Here is a 19,043-nt window from a genome sequence, read left to right as displayed (position 1 = left end):
ACTTGAATATTTATTAGTACTCAATACAAATAACTTTGCTAATATTATTTCATGATTTTGAGTATATTAAATGTTTTAGCAAAGCATTTGACTAAATTTTTTAAGATATATTTTGAAATACATGGAGAAATATGATCTGGCTAACAGTACAGAGTCAAAGCTGGTTGAAAGGTATTATATAGTGAATTCAGATTGATGTAACAGTGGAAAGTGTGGTTCCTAGTAGCATTCTGATGACTCTGTTCTCTACCACATTTTTATCCATTTTTTTAAAAAAATAAGTGGATGTAAATCATATTTGTAGATGGCATAAGGATAGTCAAGATTCAAAATAGCTGACTGGTCGTATCCATGAACTAAAATGGAAATCAGGATATTTTTCCCTCCATTTCATCTCCACTCCCACTTTCTCTTCATTAATCCATACTGTCTTAGTGAATGACACCACTATCCACCTAGAGACTTAGGATGGAAACCTGGGAGCCAGTCATGACTCTAGTCTTGCCCTCACTCCTGCATCTAATCAATCAACAAGTCCTGCTGAACCCAACTCCTTAGGATGTAGCAAATTTATTCACTTTTCTCCATCTCTGATGCTAAGACAAAGGTGTAAGCCCTTGATGTCTTCCTTGACTAAATTATAGTTGTTTTGCTGTTTTCTTATCTTTAGCCTTACATTCCTCAAATCTGTTCTCTTGCCAGAGTATCTTTCTAAAAAGCAAATTTTATCTTGTTCCTTGAGGTTTTTCGTCATCTTGACCCTTATCTGTTTCTACAGTTGTGTCTTTTAGGCTCCTTGTTGCATTCATGTTTGATTGCTTCCAATTCTTAGAATCAGCATTTCTCTACCACAGCTCCATGACTTTACTTACATTTTTCTTTTTCTTTAACATTTCTACATGTGGTACACAGAAATAATGGTACCCTAAAGATGTCCACATCCTAATCCCCAGAACTTGTGAATACATTAGGTTACATGGCAAAGGCAATTAAGGTTGCAGATGTAACTAACTTTGCTAACCAGCTACCCTTAGGATGGGGAGAGTAGCCTGGATTATCCAGGTGGGCCCAGTGTAATCACAAACCCCTTATAAGTGAAAGAGAGAAACAAAAGAAGAGAATCTGAGGGAAATGTGACTACTAAAGAATAGTCAGAGACATGCAAGGTTTCTGGCTTTGAAGATGGGGGAAAGGGGTCACAACTGTAGCTTTTATCCAGCCTCAAAAACCTGGAAAAGGAAGAAAGCTGATTCCCTCCTAGGCCCTCCAGAAAGGAACACAGCCCTGCTGACACACTGAGTTCAGCCCAGTGAGACCCATGTTGGACCTCTGACCTACATATGTGTAAGATAATAAATTCATGCTAAGATGTTACATTTATGAAACTTGTTATGGCATCAACAGAAAACAAATATACTACCCAGCCATGTTACTCTAGTGAACACTCCATCATTCTACAAGATTCACCTAATGAGGAATGTTGGTCCTTGTAAATAACTTCTATCACAAGGCTTTTAACTGTTGATGGGACTTAGATGTAAAAATGTCTTTACCAGGGGTCAGCCTGGTGGCCTAGGGATTAAGTTCAGCACGCTCTGCTTCAGCACCCTGGGTTCGGTTCCCAGGCATGGACCTACACCACTCGTCAGCAGCCATGCGGTGGTGGCAACCCACATACAAAGTAGAGGAAGATTGGCAACAGATGCTAGCTCAGGGCAAGTCTTCCTCAAGCAAAAAGAGGAAGATTGGCAACAGATGTTAGCTCATGGCAAATTTCCCTCAGCAAAAAAAAAAAAAAAAAAAAAAAAAAATGTCTTTACCTACTACTGAGATATAAATCTCTTTAGGACAGATACCTTGCCTTATACCATGCCTTATTTATTTTTGTATTCCCAGCATCTTGCATAGGACACTGAGTAGGTATTTAATTTCTTTGTTTAATGATTGATTATGGAATTAAATAGAAATATGTTTCACACATTGAAGTAGGCTCACAATATTAACTGTTGAGTAGAGAATGGAAAGGTTGACTTACGAGCAATTCATGTGGAAAAATTTAGAGGTTTCAACTAACTAAAAGTTCACTATGAGTCAATAAAACAATAACACTGACCAAAAAAACCAAAACAAAGATAACAAACAAAGCACATACATACACACACATATGTTTGATCATAGGTGTCATTTCCAGAACCAGAGAATATTTCCATCTTACTGTGCCCTGCTCAGACATCTGGGATACTATGATTAATTCTGAACTTGACTTTAAGAGATATCTTGACAATTAGAGTATGTCCAGACCAAGAGAAGGACATGACCAGGAAGGATATGGGAAGGATTTCAACACTGTGAAGAATGGTTTTAGAAACTAAAGATATAAAATTTGGAAAAGAAAAATTGGGCTTTGGGTATGAGGGTGGTGATGTATTTATAGAAATTATTTTTAAAAATGTGGATGAGGAACTAGACAGACTGTGTTTAACTCCAGATAAATTGAAAACAAAGAGCACAGTACACTGGAGAAACTCATATCTTAGGAAGCAACAATAACACCATGCAGATGGCTAATTGGTGATAGTTTCAGTAGGCAGATTTTGATTCAAATAAAGAAAAAACCCTTTAATAATTAAAACTCTCCTTAAAAAGACGGTTACTTTATGAGGTAGCAAGTATACCCTCCTTCTGAACATGTGAGCAGAATCTGGATCATCAACCATGGCAGAACTAGTACAAGAGTTTGTTGAGTGGGCATTTGGACTAGGAGACTTCTAAAGTTCTAGTAAAATTTATGATTCTATTATTTGTTAGTCCTTTTCCATTCTAAAGCAATTACTGTGATTCTCTGATTTTGGTGAATTTCCGTTATCTTGGTTTAAGACACATTACCACACACTTTGACTCCTAGTAAGTTACTATCAACTTAAATGTTACCTCTGGGTTCCAAGTGACCTATCAAGACCTATCAAGACCTATCAAGTTACATGAATAATTTCCCCCTCCTCCCACCAAGCTTTATTTACTCTCTTTTAATTGTCACTCTCTCATAACTTTCATATAATTTCTAACTTTCCAAAACACATCCAGAAAGGTAATTCAAGGGCAGGAAGGAATTACGATTTTTTTTTTTCACTGTATATTCTCTTTTAATGAAGAAAAGCAATTAAGCAAAACGAGTCAAAAGCAAGCTGAGCTTTTTCTTACTGAACCATTTAGAACAAAAGACTTTTCTGATTTATGCTAAAACTAGTTCATTTTAAATAGAATCTTAATACCCTAATCAAGGAAATTAAAAAATAAACTAAAGGAAAACATCTTGCCTTTGTTATTTAGAGGCAAAAAAGATGACAATTATTTCTTGATCAGCATTCTTAGGCTTACTTTAGATATGATTTTTTTTTTGCATTAACAGTAATACAAGTCACTATAAAACGAAACAGAAGTGATGTACCACAAAAAAATACTTTCCAATTTCTTCTACTCCACCCTCTCACCTTACTTCCTTTCTCAACATCGGTGACTCAATTAGCCTTTAAAATATGTATACAAATGATATATAAATGAAAAGCAATAGGATATATTGGAGTATATGAGGAAGCCATTTGGTTTAAAACTAATTCAGCCTGAACTTATTTTTCCAAAAGGGCCTGACATGGCCTGTTGAGCATGCATTGTACATCTGCTTTAAACATTTACTATGTCCCAAAGACAAGAATGATGCCCTGAAAGACAGGGATGTAACTTCCCCCATATTGGCATTTTTTTAAAGACAAGCATCTCTTCCTGGAAACTAAGGATTAATTACCAACCTGCTGTGCTCACCTTGTGACCAGTGATCTGCTGTACCAGCCAGGCATCTTGTAACAGTAGTAAAAGAGATATTCCTGTCATATGTGGTGTATGCTCTTTGTTCCAAGATGGTATATAACCACTCTGTACACCCCACTTCTTTGGTGTCCTTCCTTCCTTGAGGAAGAAAGGCCCCAGGCTATAATCCTCAAACCTGGCTCATAATAAACTCACCCCAATTTTGATTTATAGATTGAATATGGATTATTTGCGTTGACACAAAGGATAAATAAATGTCTTTGACGTTTTTAAAAATCTTTCCTGCAAGTAATTTGTGATTTTAAAAATTATCTTTTTTTCTTAAAAATTACTTAATTTTATTTGAATCATCTATCTGCTATTGTCACCCAATACTCTACTACATGTCCTACTATTAAGCATTCACTATGCTCTAGAAATATATTATACACTTTACTGATAATCGTGCATGTAATCCTCATAACAAAAAGACATGGATTTTATTATCTTCATTTTACAGATGAGGAAAATGAGGTTCAGAAAGGTCAAATAACTTTCCCAAAGCCACACACCTAACAGATAGTGAGTCTAGGGTCTAAATGCAGATTTACTCAATTCTAGTCTCCATGATCTTTGGCTACCTGCTTTGCATCAAGGTTTATTGAGTATCTACCATATACCAAGCTCTAGTCTCAATACGAACCTGAAAATAACAAAACTCTTGCCTTCAAAGATCTCACAGTTTAATAGCAATGACTAACAAATTAATGAATGCAATCCAACAAGAGAATTTTATAATAGAGGTAAATATTAGGTAACAATGGTCCTAAGGACAGAATAATCCACTTTGCCTAGTTTGGAATAAAAGAGGGCAAGTGCATCCAATGATAAAATGGGTACTGCTAGTGTAACTGGTCCTTGGCCAAAAAAATAAGGTTCTTTCCTTGAATGGATTCCGCTTCCTCCTTGCCCCCAGACACCAGCCATGCCAATATGCCTAAGGCTCACTCAAGGGCTAGATACTCTCATCCCATATGTTTCACTCACGTTAAAAAGTACTTGTCTAGTTGTCTAATGTCCCATTTCACTGTCCCCCCTTTTTTTGTTTGTGAGGAAGATTAGCGCTAAGCTAACATTTGTTGCCAATTCTCCTCTTTTGCTGAGGAAGATTGTCCCTGGGCTAATATCCGTGCCCATCTTCCTCTACTTTATACGGGAAGCTGCCACAGCATGGCTTGACAAAGCAGTGCATCGGTCTGTGCCCAGGATCCGAACCTGCGAATCCCGGGCCACCAAAGCTGAACGCGTGGACTTAACCGCTACAGCACCGGGACGGCCCCTGAATCCCTTTTTAAAGATAGATAAATTTGTTAAAACCATGTGGCACTTTCAAATACTCTATGCTATTTTTTTTGCAACAGGGCAGAGCTACTGGAAGATTTATCTTTGGCAAGGGGATAATTTTTGGTGCCCCCTCAAATTACATGAAATATGTAACCATTTATGTATAGCGCTTTCCTAGCTCCTGACGTTGCCCTCTCAGGCTGCTATGATGACTCGTCCACATCTCTGCTACCTGGGCAAATAAGGTTTGCTATCACAGTAACCACATGATGATCTGCCCTGCCCCCACCCCCGGGACTTGGCTTTCTCACCTTGAGCACTCCTCTCCCTGCTTTTTCTTGTTCTCACACCATTTTTTTAACCCCTTCCTTTTGTAGATTTTTAAAAATCTGACAAATTACTCCATGTAATGTCTATGCCTGTGTCTGTCATTTCTAAAATGTCTCATAAGAACATTGTCTCTTCTTTTTTAATAGACTCCAGGGACAAAATTTCCACCCCCTAAAGCCTGACCCTCGTAAAAATGACATATTCTTGTTTTATTTAATGCCTCTTTCACGACAATCTCTAGTAAAAAAAAAAAAAAAGACAGAGAGAGAAAAGTCATTATAATCAACTTTTTCCATTGTATAGAGATATATTTGTGGCATATTTTTTATGTGAACTCAGCATTTGCTGTTCAGCTTTCCCTTTGTCTGGATCTCTTTCCCATAGTGTATTATGGACAATGACCCTAAAATATACTATTAAGTATCCATGGGTAGGCATCATAAAAAGTTTAATTGTTGCCACATACTCAATTTGATTTTTTGTTTTTTTTCTTTTTTTAAAATACATATCTGAACTCTCTACAATAGAAGTTTTAATGACCTTTACCGCAAGGTTTGAAAGGGCCCAGTGATATCTTTAGTAGTGTGAAAACCAGTTGTTTAGTTTCAAGGATAAAAGGGTAGGCCCAACTGAATAACCATATCTTCTTTCCCAGTCATTTCATAATGGACCAACTTTTCTCTAAACAAGATAATAATTATTTTTATTAGCAAGACAAGTCTCTCAATGCAGAAGCAATACAGATTGAATTAACAAGTTGTACACGCCACTGCAAGAAAAAAAACTCTTCATCCCTATGAAGATCAAATCATCAACTCGTGGAAGGCAAAAGTCAATTAGCTGAGTTGGTAACATTCTTCACAAAATGGCCATATTTTAGAGGATTCTGAGGGAGTTGAGGGAGCTTTTTAAATTATAGGATTCCAATCTACCATAAACCTAATGAATAAAATTACTGTTAAGTTCTTTAAAAATCTATATTTTCTAAAATGTGTCCCAGCTGACTGGGGAGTGGAGGAGGGCTGGGCAGCCAACCTGAAAACCACTGGATCAGAGAATGGCAATGAGGTCAAGGTGTGTAGTCCTGTTTGAGAGATTGTTCAGATATTCTTACAGGGAAGCAAGCTACTTGTCCAGCCTTGCTTAAACAGTGGTCCTCCTCTGTATAGAGCATTATTCTAATTAGTGAATGACATATTTGAAGTAGTTGAAGAAAAAGGAAACAGTGACTTAGCCTAAGAGGTCATGACATTACTCCTTATGAATAATGAGGGGGGCAAATGCCAAACCAAATTGTCCTCACATTTATCAGTTCAAGTTTTAGCTTTCTTTTGAATCAATCAGCTTCTCTCTCTTTCCATCTCATCCAATGGCTCCTAACTTCACCCAGTCCTCTCACAAAGAATGCCACTAGTCACAGCAAGTATGATGGGTGAGTGCAAATCCAATCACACTGATAGGGAAGCAATTCAAAATGTACGTCCTGCTGATTGTTGGCCAGATAACGCATTCTATTATCCAAACAAATAATCACTAGGAAGACAGTCATAAAAAGTCATCACATAATTCTTTTAAGTCAGCATAGCATCAAAAGTATCTGTTCACTAAGTTGAACAGAAGATTTCTGGCAAATTTTGCCACTAGCAATCTGCAAAAACCTGTGGTTAGCTTGTGAACAAGGATTTCCCTGTTAACTGAAATCACAACTGGCCAGTTTAGGGATTTCCATCTCTCTGACAGCACTTTAGCCCAATCTAAATTTGACTGTTTCCTTGAATGGAATAATTTAATTTTCTCCAAACGTCTACTGACTTTATAATGCCAAGTCCAGAGAATGAAATGAAAAACTGGGTCAGTTGACCAGGTAATTCAGGCCAAAAAAATAAAATATTGCTTAGAAATTTCATATAACACATGAATTGTTTTAATTTCCTGAATTATCTTATCCATTGTCTCAGTAGTCTAATTTTCTGGTCTATGTCTGGGCTATGTAATAAAAGAAAAATTCGTTAAAGTCAAAGAAAATAAAATGCTATTCTCAGTTCACAGCTCGAGTAACATCCCTGTACTTTACCTGGTTGAAAGTAAATACTAATAATTACTGGAGATTACTTCAGCTGTTACTATTCTGAATGAGCTATCATATGGTCATAGGCACACGGCAATTCCTAGGCAAACAATCCAAGCAGAAAAGGGAAAACTGCATTTAGAGGAATATACATTTTGTATAAGCAAATATAATTTGAACGTGTAAAGGCATGTCTTGAAAAATGGTAACTATTATTATCCTCATGTTTATATTTCTTAATGTCAAAAGCCTTGAAAACATCCATTCTTAAAAGCTGTGGTTGTATACCATATGGAACAGTCCCACATAAAGAAAAATCTCATTGGTGATTTCAGTAATAATGACGAAGACTGAATGAAACCATCGTCTTTCTCTCTCTCTCTCTCCCCCACAAAAGGACAAGTAACAAGAACTCATTTTAAGGGAAATAAGGCCCTAGGCAAATAAGGCCCTAGGCAGTGCAGTTTTTTTTGTGTGTGTGTGAGGAAGATCCACCCTGAGCTATCATCCATGCCAGTCCTCCTCTTTTTGCTGAGGAAGACTGGCCCTGGGCTAACATCTGAGCCCATCTTCCTCCACTTTATATGGCACGCCGCCCCAGCACGGCCTGACAAGCGGTGCGTCGGTGCGCGCCGGGGATCCGAACCCAGGCCACCAGCAGCGGAGCGCAAGCACTTAACCACTACGCCACGGGGCGGGCGCCGGCACCACAGTTTTGTTACTGCTTTTTAATTCAGAGCTTTCCTACCACCGTAGTTCTTCAGTGCAGGTTCCACAGCTTAGAACAGCTCCTTGTTAAAGCATCTAGTTGAACATATGATCATTTATCCCTGGGCTGGGAAGAAGTCAAAGGCCCTTTGGGTGTATATAGCTATTTGAGGTCTGAGAAGAATGAATCTATTTTAATGTTAGAAGCACAAGATAAGCTACATGAACATAAAGTTCATGGACACATGAACACAAGGGAATCCACTTCATTCTTTGAAACTTTCTCTCTGTCACCAATTGCCAAAAGGTACTTCTTGAAAGTCACAACAAATCATACAATTTAGAAGCCAAACTTTCAGGAGCCTCTTCTTGTTACCTATATACAAACAGAGACATACTGAGATGAATTACTGTCCCCTTCTAAAAGAAATACTCGTTTAAGACTAATTATTATAGGAATTTTAAAGAAAAGTTTTGACAAACAGTGCCTGTTAAAGTGGTTTTCAAATCCCTTCCAAATTCTCTGAGACCACCTAAACTGAGCAGGAAACAAGGAAGATCAAAAGGGTCAAGTCTGAGTCCTCCTCATTCCCAGTTCAAAGAGGAAAATTCTGGTTTTATTGATTTTATTTGTTTGTCCTTCATAGGAAGATTTACCTTGAAGCAAAAAGGAAAAAGAAATTTGAAAATTAGTGTATTATAAGAAGTAAAAAAATAATATCCAAAGTAAAATCTAAAAGGAAATTTTACAAATTTGTTTAGCCAATCAGTCAGTCGGTCATTCAACAAGTATTATTGAGCATGTACTTGTGCCAGGCACTGTTCTAGTGGCCCCGGAGATACATCAAGGCAGGGCAGAGATCTCTGCCCTCTTATATTCTGGTGGGAGAAAGACAGACAATAAACGGTAAACAAAATAAATGAAAAAAAATTTTAAGTATGTAATTGCTATGGAAGAGAAACTAGATTGGAGTATGAGAGTTTAGAAGGGCAAATTATAGTATTAAATAGGATGGTCAGGATAAATCTCTTGAGAAGGTGCCATTTGAGAAAAACGTTGAAGGATGTGAGAGCATTAGCCAATGATTTAAGTATCTCAAGGTAATTACATGTTATTTTTCCAGCAAAGATACCTATCTAAGAAGAGAAGTCTCTAATTAGCTTTTCCTTGAAATTCTGGTCTTAAGGTGACTAAGCGGGTGGTATAAGCTCAACTCACATAGCACTTGATGAAGTCATTAGTGAAGCAAAACATTAATTCACAGAAAAGTTTTCTCTGAATGGAACTTCGAGTCCATAAAAAAATAGCTATCTCCTTGCCCACTTCTGTCCACAAATTTGCATCTAAAAAGCAGCACTTTACCAATGAACTCCTAGGTTAGTTCAAAGGGGAGGCAAGTCCATTTCAGCTTCATCATTGCATACAAGAGAAATATGAAAACGTGAAGAGTTACAGAAATTAATTTTGATTTAGTAGAATCAATCTTTAATGCCTTATTGTACCAATGTTCTTTGTAGTATGGGCCTTCAGGACATTGATGTTCAGTTAGTTATAACTTAAAACAACACAGAATCATAAATTATAGGGTATTCATATGATAGACAGAAGATATTAAAATATTAATACTGTTTTTGTTAAACCTTTGGCAGATTACAGATCATTAGTTTTCAAATTAGTTTAATCTACATGTACATAATATCTTTTTATTTTATTGTCACCATCGATAAAAACTATCTTTTACTTTTGCAATTTGTCATGTAACATTATCCTTGAAAGTGATGTATTTTTATTAGCCCATATTACAAATCATAAGATTTAGATATGTGAGGCTAAATTACTTGCCCAAGGTCGGTAAAGAGCAAATATGGGATCGGAATCCAGGTCTTATGAACTCATCACTCTTAATGCAGCACACGCTGATCTGCTGTTATAAGGTGGAGTTTTACTCTCCTAAAATGGAAATCTTGAAAATGAGAAGCAGTAGCATCCTATATGGTACTCTATAATTGGTTTCCTTCACACTACCTCTGAATTTATTTTTTAAGAACAAGAAGATGAAACCCTGTTTCATGATTATTCATGTAAGTGGAGGAAAGTATTTAAAGTTTCCTTAAGGTTGGTTATTCTGTATCAGTAATTTTAGTTCAAAGTTTCCACAATATTTTGCCTATCATAATAAGCAATATCTCCTATCATGCCTCATAATTCAAAGAGTATCAACAGGTTTTTTATATAATCTTCCTTGCTCCAAATTTCTATGATTCTAATCAAAGATTCAAATTACTTTAGTATGCAAGTTAAGCACTCTGGGAAATTACAGTGTTCTTTAAAACCACTGGTGAACACAATTTAAGAAATACCCTCTTACTAGCCTAAAGGTGTTGATGTTGATTTTAAAAGAAAATCCAGATTAAGAAAAGTACATTTTAAAATAGCCAAGATAACATCATTATTTGGAAAAGGAATTACCCTTTTAAAATCCAGTATGCCATAATTTAAAAGTTTTGCTATTTGCAATCTATTTCAGTAAAGCATCTAAATTTATATTTATTCCATTTTATTCTTTACACTATTAGACTGTGGTGAGTCCTTTCTGTGCTCTTCTCTGAGGATAAATTAACCTACTACAAATCTAATAAAATCCTGTTCAGTTTATCAGTTATTCAATGTCATCATTGTTTACAGAATGTATAAAGACATGGGAAACTTCTCATCACAGAGCCAAGAGTGCAGAGATACAAAGGAACTAGGACTTTTATTAGTAACAAATATAATGACAGACTTGATTAAATTGCAACAAGAGATAATACATAAATATTTACTCTTCAAGTAACTTTTCTCGATTGCACCCAGAATTGATGGGCATGTAGGCTAAAGAAGAACTGCAAAGTAAATACTAAATTCTAAATAGTCATATAACCTTCTACGTACATCATGTTGATGAAGCAGATATTTCATGTCTGATTTATGAAGTGAAATTCTGGTCTTTCCACATCTGTGGCTATTAATGAGGAATATCCAGTACTGCAACAGTAGAAGTCATAATAGATAATTCAAAATAAATTATTTCTCAGTTTGCATATGAACCAAACATAGGCATTTCAATATAGTAAGATTCTGTCAACATTCACAAATGCTTCGGAACAATGCAGATTACTTAATATTATGAAGCTAAATGCGGAAATATGATTTAAGAAGAGATACAGAGGAAGAGAAATATGATATTTTCAAAATCAAATCAGTTCTACATCAGAAACCACAGCAGAATGTATTTAAAAATTATAAAACATACCCATCATGATGTTGGTGATTGGAAGTTGAGCACTTCACAGACAAATCAGCTATATAAGCAACACAATAGTCGAAAGATGGGAACAAGAATCATGGAAACAAAAGAAAATGTATAAAAAATACTAAATGCTTTATTCTTCTCTAAATATTAATAACATCAAATCTATTTTATGAGTAAATATAATAGAATATTAATTGTGGTGTGACAATACAGATAAAGTTTTAAAACACATAATCTTTGATATTGCTTATCAATTAGTTGTAGTAGAATCAATTATATCTGGTTATTAACACAATTAGTTTTGAGAAAAATTATTTTTATTTTCTTTATAAATTATTCTATTTTAAGATCTTCATTTTCACTAATACAATAATATTTAGGCACTTTTAAAATGTGTAATTACATGCTTGATAGTTGTAATACCCCGGCTTTCTAGTAACAAGAGAAACCTGGATAATCAAACAATAAATGTTCATTTGAAAGAGTCAAATGGACATTTACTTTGCAAATATGCTGTAGGATTCATGAATGCAAGGAATAGCAAATATGCTCATATCACAAGATAAGATTTAAATTTTAGCTTTTTTGAAAGCTTACAATCCAAATCCCATTCAAACACAGGTATTATGGTACATCACTGTTGATACAGTGAGGTTAAAAAAAAATAACTCATGGAAACCACAAAAGATAGCATAACATCAGATCTGAATTTCAGGAAAATTCACATACCTGTTATTGTATGAATAGAGAAAGTCAGAAAATAAAATTTGATTATTTGCCACTGTCACAGTGAATCACATAAAAAATTCTGAAAACCCTTAAACACAAAAATACATTGACTTTATTTCCTCACAGACCCACTGCTGTGCATATACTAAGAAATATTAAAGTGGTATCAGAATGATGCCTTACTAGAAAGAAAGAATGCAGCACTGGGAAAGGATATGAATGACAGGAAACAAAAGAAAGTTTAAAGACAGAGATAGAGAGGATTCCAGGTAATCTGTTGCTACAATTCTTTTTAGTTATTTGAATAAGTTTCCTCTTCCTTTTCCACTCCCTACTTTGTCCACTCGAAACTCTCCACGTCCCCCTCTAGATCTATCTCTTCCAATGTGTCCCCCCCATACACACATATGTAATTCATCAAAATGACAAATTCAAGATACAGCAAGAAAAATATTCTGGAAATATTAACGGTCAAAAAGAAAGACAAGCTTCCTGCTCTCATAGAGCTTACATTCTACCAGGAAAAGTTGACATTAAATATATAATCACTCATATAAATATGTGATTACAATTATGATGATTGTTATGAAGGAAAATACAGGCTTCCAATCAAAGCACCAACATTTAACTGACAATGATTAACCTGCACTCCTGAGCAATTAACCAGCCATGATGGCTGGATTTGCAGTATAACATACTGTGATATTTTCTGATTTAAATCGTCATTCATTTTACTCAGATAATCATTAGAGTAAAACACAAATAAAAAAACTAATCATTGGAGTGAAGTGACCAGTTAAACATACAAGGAAAAAACAAAAACAAACAACAACTAAATTCCAGGCAAATACATAAACCTAAATTCTAAATAGAATAGAGTCCTGTTAACATTATCCATGGTCTTAATAATACCATTGACAAATTTCAAGCCAAAAAAGAAAGCAAACTCAATTTCACAAAGACCATTTGGATCCATCTAGCCACAACCAGCAGAAGTAAGGTTGGCTCTGGATAATATCTCTCTTCAGCTATCCCAAAGAAAGCTATAATTCATTGAAACAAAGTTTATTCCTAACCGATCCAGTTAAAGGTGACATGTCCTTGTTTAGAAAACATGAAAACAAATCCAAATAATTGACTCTAAAGTTTGAAACAGAATGACCAACTGAAAATACTAGGCACGATGGCCAACATGAAGAGGAAGAAACCGTCCATTTTGTTCATTATGATTCTGCCAGCACACAGCAAGGATCCTTAACAGGTCTCCAGCTGACTTAGCTGTTTTTGTCATGTACAAATGATAACGGATTTTGCAGTTTCCATACCTTGAAAAATTAATTAGGGAGTATGGAAGGATTCACACCGACTCTGTAAAGATACATCACAAAGTGATACCAGTGCTTACCTCTACAGAAAAGACTGGAGAGGAGGATAAAGAAGGTTATCAGAAAGAATGTTCTCTTTAGATGAGTTACTTTTTTTTTCTTTTAATGAAATGCATTCATCTATAATTGGGCATTTAAAAATTTAGAAAATATTTAAGAATCCGTACAGAAGAAATCAATATGATAAAAATGACGTTCTTGAATCCAATTTTTCTTCTGGACTCAAAAAGAAAGATTTGATCCACAGATGTTCATTCCAGAGCCCCTGAATTCACTACTCCTAAAGAGAAAATAGCTATCAAGAAAAATGCTCCAGGATTGTATTGTGACGGAAAGATTTGGGAAGCATTAATTTACAATGCAAATCAGTTATTTTAGACTGGGTAGGTTTCAACAACACCTATTTTACACACAACTAGTATTGAACCTGATATAGGAAGCTACAGTGTAAAGTTTCTAGACATTTTTTGACTCCTCCAATAGGTTGCACAAGACAAGGATATCTACCTAAAGGAGACCCTGACTCATGTTATCTTTATCTTTGCTGAATGTTGATCACACTTTTTACCACTCTCATAGCACTTCCATTCTGTCCTTTATGCTAAGTTGTCCACACGTTTTGATTTCTCTATTATATGGACCTCTTTGAATGTGGATGTCATGTCAGTCAAGATCGCATTTTTGCTCTAGAATGCAGATTTGTTGAATTAATTTGCAATTAAAGAAGATTTACAAATCACATTTCTCATTTCTATACATCTAATTAACCAACATGTAAAGGTAACCACTATGATTTGCAAAATATTCAAGTTCAACTTAAAATCTTCTTTCCCCATTTAACATCGAAGAGCATCCTGGTCCCATTAACAGAAGAAGAATGTGAAGGAAAAACCAAATTCCTGTCCTCTATAGTTTTTTGCTGATTGAGAAATAAACTTCGATGACAATTGGTGAAGAAAAAATATGTTTGACACACATGCCAACAGAAAACATTTAAGACTGACATAGTAAAATTGAAGGAAGTGACACAATGTTAACCACACCAAAACCAATATCAGCTGCGTATAAATAAGAATTATTCCGTATGTAGAGTTAAATGGTGATATAATTAGAAAATTATTTTTAAGAGTTACTTTTTCACAACATACTGAATATATATGTGTGTATATATTTAGAAAGTTGGTGTATATACATGGATTCATACAACTATATACATGCACATATACAAGCACATATACATATACTTCATCAACCAGTAAAATGAAATATAAATACAGTTCCCTCTATGCCATCCTGAGTACTATACTAAGGAACGTGTTAGGAAATGCCCACTTAGGAAAGGGAAGTGGATGGGAATTTGGTCTCAAAAAAAAAAAAAAAAGGCTTAGAAAATATCCCAAATGGTACACAAAATCTCTAAAAGAATCGATAAATACTGTCATTTGCGTAGTTGCTAGAAGGCTCAAAATGAGATTAAATTATGTTATTGGAAATGGTTGGCCAAAACATAAACTGCAATAGCATATGTTCTCTTTTTATTGGCTCAAAGTATCCAAACAACATTTGTTTCTAAAGCTCTATTTTACACATTTAAAACTTTGATATCATTTCTTACTTATTGCCTGGCTCACGTTCAAGTGCTTTTTCAAGTATACAAGTTTCCCTGCTAGATGACACCAATGTAAAGTGCAGAACTATGAGCTTTGGTCCCAGTTCACCAGATTAAGATTCAGAGCATAAGAAAGACTCAGAGAGTTCAAGGATAAGACACATTCCTGCATTTAAAACAACCAAAAAAACAAAACTAGAGACCAAGGGCACATTCACTAATACATAGTTAAAAATGGTTCATTTAAAGGCTATGCTACATATTTACCACAGTTGCATATCATCTACTTCCTTTTAATGAAAAGACTACACACAATGTGGACGGTTCTAAATGGCAAATTAAACATGCTTTTAAATTTGGCACAAGAGTACACATGCCTGACTTACCAAATGACGCGGGAATGTATACCTGGTTGATAACGTTCTTAAAACAGTTAGTACGTACAAAAGAAAGAACGGGCTTGTCCCGCTCCTTTGTTTATCTCTTTCATGATACTGCCTTTTCAGGTAATCATGGAGTTAACGTGACATCTAGCAGACAACAAGGTGATGAGCCCAGAGTAGTACCACTTCTGTGCTCACATGCTTAGACTTACATCCCAATGCATAATGGCTGGGGCGGGTGTGCTCCAGAGTTAAATGTTTGAGGATGATATATTTACTGTGACTACACTCATCATCTAATACTATTAAATGTTACTCGAAAAACTGAAACTTGTAGCTCATTTCTAAATATACTAATTATATAAGCAGCTGACGTTAAAAAAATCACTCTAAAGAGCAAGGGAAAAAAAGGAGTGAAACATTTTGATGGATTTTTCTTACCTTAAATTCATAAAATATTCATAAACAATGATACCTACCTCCCAGTGCCCATTACTAAAGCCAAAAGGTCTAAATACATTTGCATGACTTAGAAAAACCATAATTCACACAGATGGTATTAAGAAGAAATAAAATAATGTAATACCTTTACTTTTACCTATGGATTTGATGAAATGGTTCCATGAAGAAAGGGTTTCCATACAAAGAGAATAAAGAGGAGAGAAACAACAATAAGAATTATGAATATATGTAAATGCACTACTCTCTGAAAATTAAACAAAACAAGAAAGTATAAATAAGGGTTTCAAGACAAATGGAGATACAATCAGTACGTGTTGAGAAATCCGCCTCCTTTTTTTAAGGCAATACATGCAAGGAAATTGCAAAGCCCATGCTCACTTTAGAAGATTACACAAAAGGGAGATAAACAATGACTATTGCTAGAAAAAGTATTGATTCTGATGGAACACGATACTCAGCATTCTAGAAGCCAGAAGCCAAAGATGTTTGCAGTTCCCAAACCGCCATGCATGGGTGAAAAGTGGACTCTTTTTGGTACAATAGTTTAAATTGAATATCCTCTTTCAAAAATTAACTTCTGATGGTTCTCGGTTTTTCTTTACTATAACTACCCTTAACTGCATATGCTGATAAATGTATGAAAACTTTCAATCACAAGTTCTTATGTATCAACTATTTGCAGGTATTATAGTGCCAAGAATGAAGGAAAATACAAGTCAAAGAAGCAAACCAAAATCAAACCAACAAATCAAACCAACAAAATCAAACCAAACAAAGGGGAGAAAAACACGTGGAAAAAAGTGAACAAAATTTATGTATTTAATTTGCAGCCAGATAATTTGCAAGCATTTGCCCATCCTTTGCAGTGATGATTTGAAAGCAGCTACAGAAAAAGAAAACACTGAAAGCAGAGTGGAAAAGGAACAGAGCCCATACCTTGGTCGCCCATCATCAGGTGCGCCAGACCTTGAAGGGAAACAAGAGCACAGTCAGCAATAAACAAGGGAGCATGGGGAGGCAGGGTTGTCACGGTGACAAAAATGTTCAGTGACAGACATCTTGTTTCCTATGAGACATGTCTGTATCACAGAGACAAATCAAAAAGCATTCTTTCAACCCCTGGTTGGAATGCTTTGGGGCAAAGAGTTATAGAACTGCGATTTAAACACTGGCATATGCTGCACTGTGTATTTCTTCTGTGTATCAGTTGGAACAATCAAGAGCATAAGAGCTTGACTTAAAATCCAACCAATCCCTTAAATATTGCATCTGTCCTTCATGCCCTTTGATAAGACTGTTTTGAACACTGCCCCCACAGGGCTTGTCATTCTTTGGTGATGAAATTATATTTTCAAATACCCAAAAGGAATACCTGAAACATGGGCTGGGTCTGATCTTTTTCCCCTCATCAAAAATGAGCAGTTTCATAATTCAATGAAAAAAAAAATCCTTAGTCACACTGAAATGATAATGCAGAAATGTCTCCTTGTCTGACACATGTAGCAATTGACTAAACTCATTCAAATACAAAAAAGATCATTATACATGCAGTTGTAAAGCTAGAATTTACTACAGAATAACATTTTTAAGAAAAAATGGATCAGCTTTAAATAGGCTCAAGTAATTTTCCATGGAGAACAAAACTATTTAGCATTTTACTTAAACATTAAGCTATGAGTCAATGTAAGTGAGTATACATTCTTAAGATATATATTACATATCTATTAATAATATATATATCAGATAGTTTCATCAAGTTTTCTAAAAGAATACTGAATTCCCTTTGTTTATTTAAATTATTTATTAACTCTTGCTTCACAATTAATTTCAGATTGAAGATCATTCCTTTTCTAAAGAATACTGTCAACGTTCTTTTAAAAAATTCTTTCACTATCCAGGAAGATACTTTTTACTAAAGGGAATTAATTTCTAGTTCTTTATTCTAAATTCAAAAATAAAGCTACTCCTCAATCCGTGCATATTTCAAGAATATGGGAAAATGTTAGAGCAATATAGTACACATACAACTATTTTAATAAAATTTATATTTCATTTCCCAGGGTTATTTCAAATATATTGGAGACTTTATTTGAGCTACATAACATTACGCATTAGTTGCATCATTATTGAAATAATCTGTGTTATTTCCTTAAAATTTTAGGAACATTTAAACATCCCTGTGGGGCCGATAAAATTAAAAATCATCATATAACCACAATATGAAAATTATTTAACATAGTTTAATGTTTTTGTAATCTAGCCTCTTTTTGTATTTTCTAAGTGATTTTAACAAAATAAGATCACAGGCAGATTCAAAAGTTTATGATCTGTTGGTGATTCATGATATTTTATATGCTTCGGAATAGTGGCTTATCTGTCCAGGTTATATAATTTTTCATTTAATTTCACTTTTAAAACTACTATACATATTTTCTAATAAAGTTTATAACTTTTTTATAGACTAAATCAGGGAATTATCTCTGTACAAGATCTAATTTTTAAAAAACATATTAGATACCTCTAATGGTTTTTAGTACCACCTTAGTAAGGATGGAAATTATTAATAAATCAAAAGGCATTCACATGCCTCATGCTAGACTTCCTACTTCTAAGGGAACTCGACTGTATTGCCAAAGTTCAGTTATAAATAAGGATGTTAAAATTATGATTGAATAAACTTTATTACAATAGTTTATGGGCCTATATTCTGAAAACCTTGTCAAAATTTTTCACGGGATGAGTGTGTGTTAGAAGAGAGGCATTCATGCTTATTAGGCTGATTTCAAAGCCCACTAGAATGCAATTGGATTTAAGGAGAAAGAACAAAAACATGGAACATGTCACAGGATGTTTAAGGAAATACGAAAGAAGTTGAAAAGATACTTAAAAAAACCCAAACTTTTGATCCCAATTAACATGCACAATATA

At 34.8% G+C, this 19,043-nt stretch overlaps 1 protein-coding gene across 11 annotated transcripts in view; it reads right to left on the bottom strand.

Moving 5' to 3' along the window:
* NRXN1 (neurexin 1) overlaps positions 1 to 19,043 on the bottom strand; it is a 1,078,564-nt gene that overhangs the window by 950,237 nt on the left and 109,284 nt on the right. For 7 of the 11 annotated variants that reach the window (XM_087436779.1, XM_087436780.1, XM_087436781.1 and 4 more), the window contains one exon: positions 17,052 to 17,081. The exons of the other annotated variants lie outside the window; for them this stretch is intronic. In XM_087436779.1, coding sequence (XP_087292905.1) covers positions 17,052 to 17,081 — 30 coding nt within the window. The remainder of the gene's footprint in view (positions 1 to 17,051; positions 17,082 to 19,043) is intronic. 11 annotated transcript variants of the gene reach the window in all.

Source organism: Ceratotherium simum, chromosome 11 (genome assembly GCF_057802395.1).
Source record: "Ceratotherium simum simum isolate JZ-2026a chromosome 11, ASM5780239v1, whole genome shotgun sequence".
Lineage (NCBI taxonomy): Eukaryota > Metazoa > Chordata > Mammalia > Perissodactyla > Rhinocerotidae > Ceratotherium > Ceratotherium simum.
Note: the sequence above shows the minus strand (reverse complement) of the source record. Positions and strands in the feature narration are given on the sequence as shown.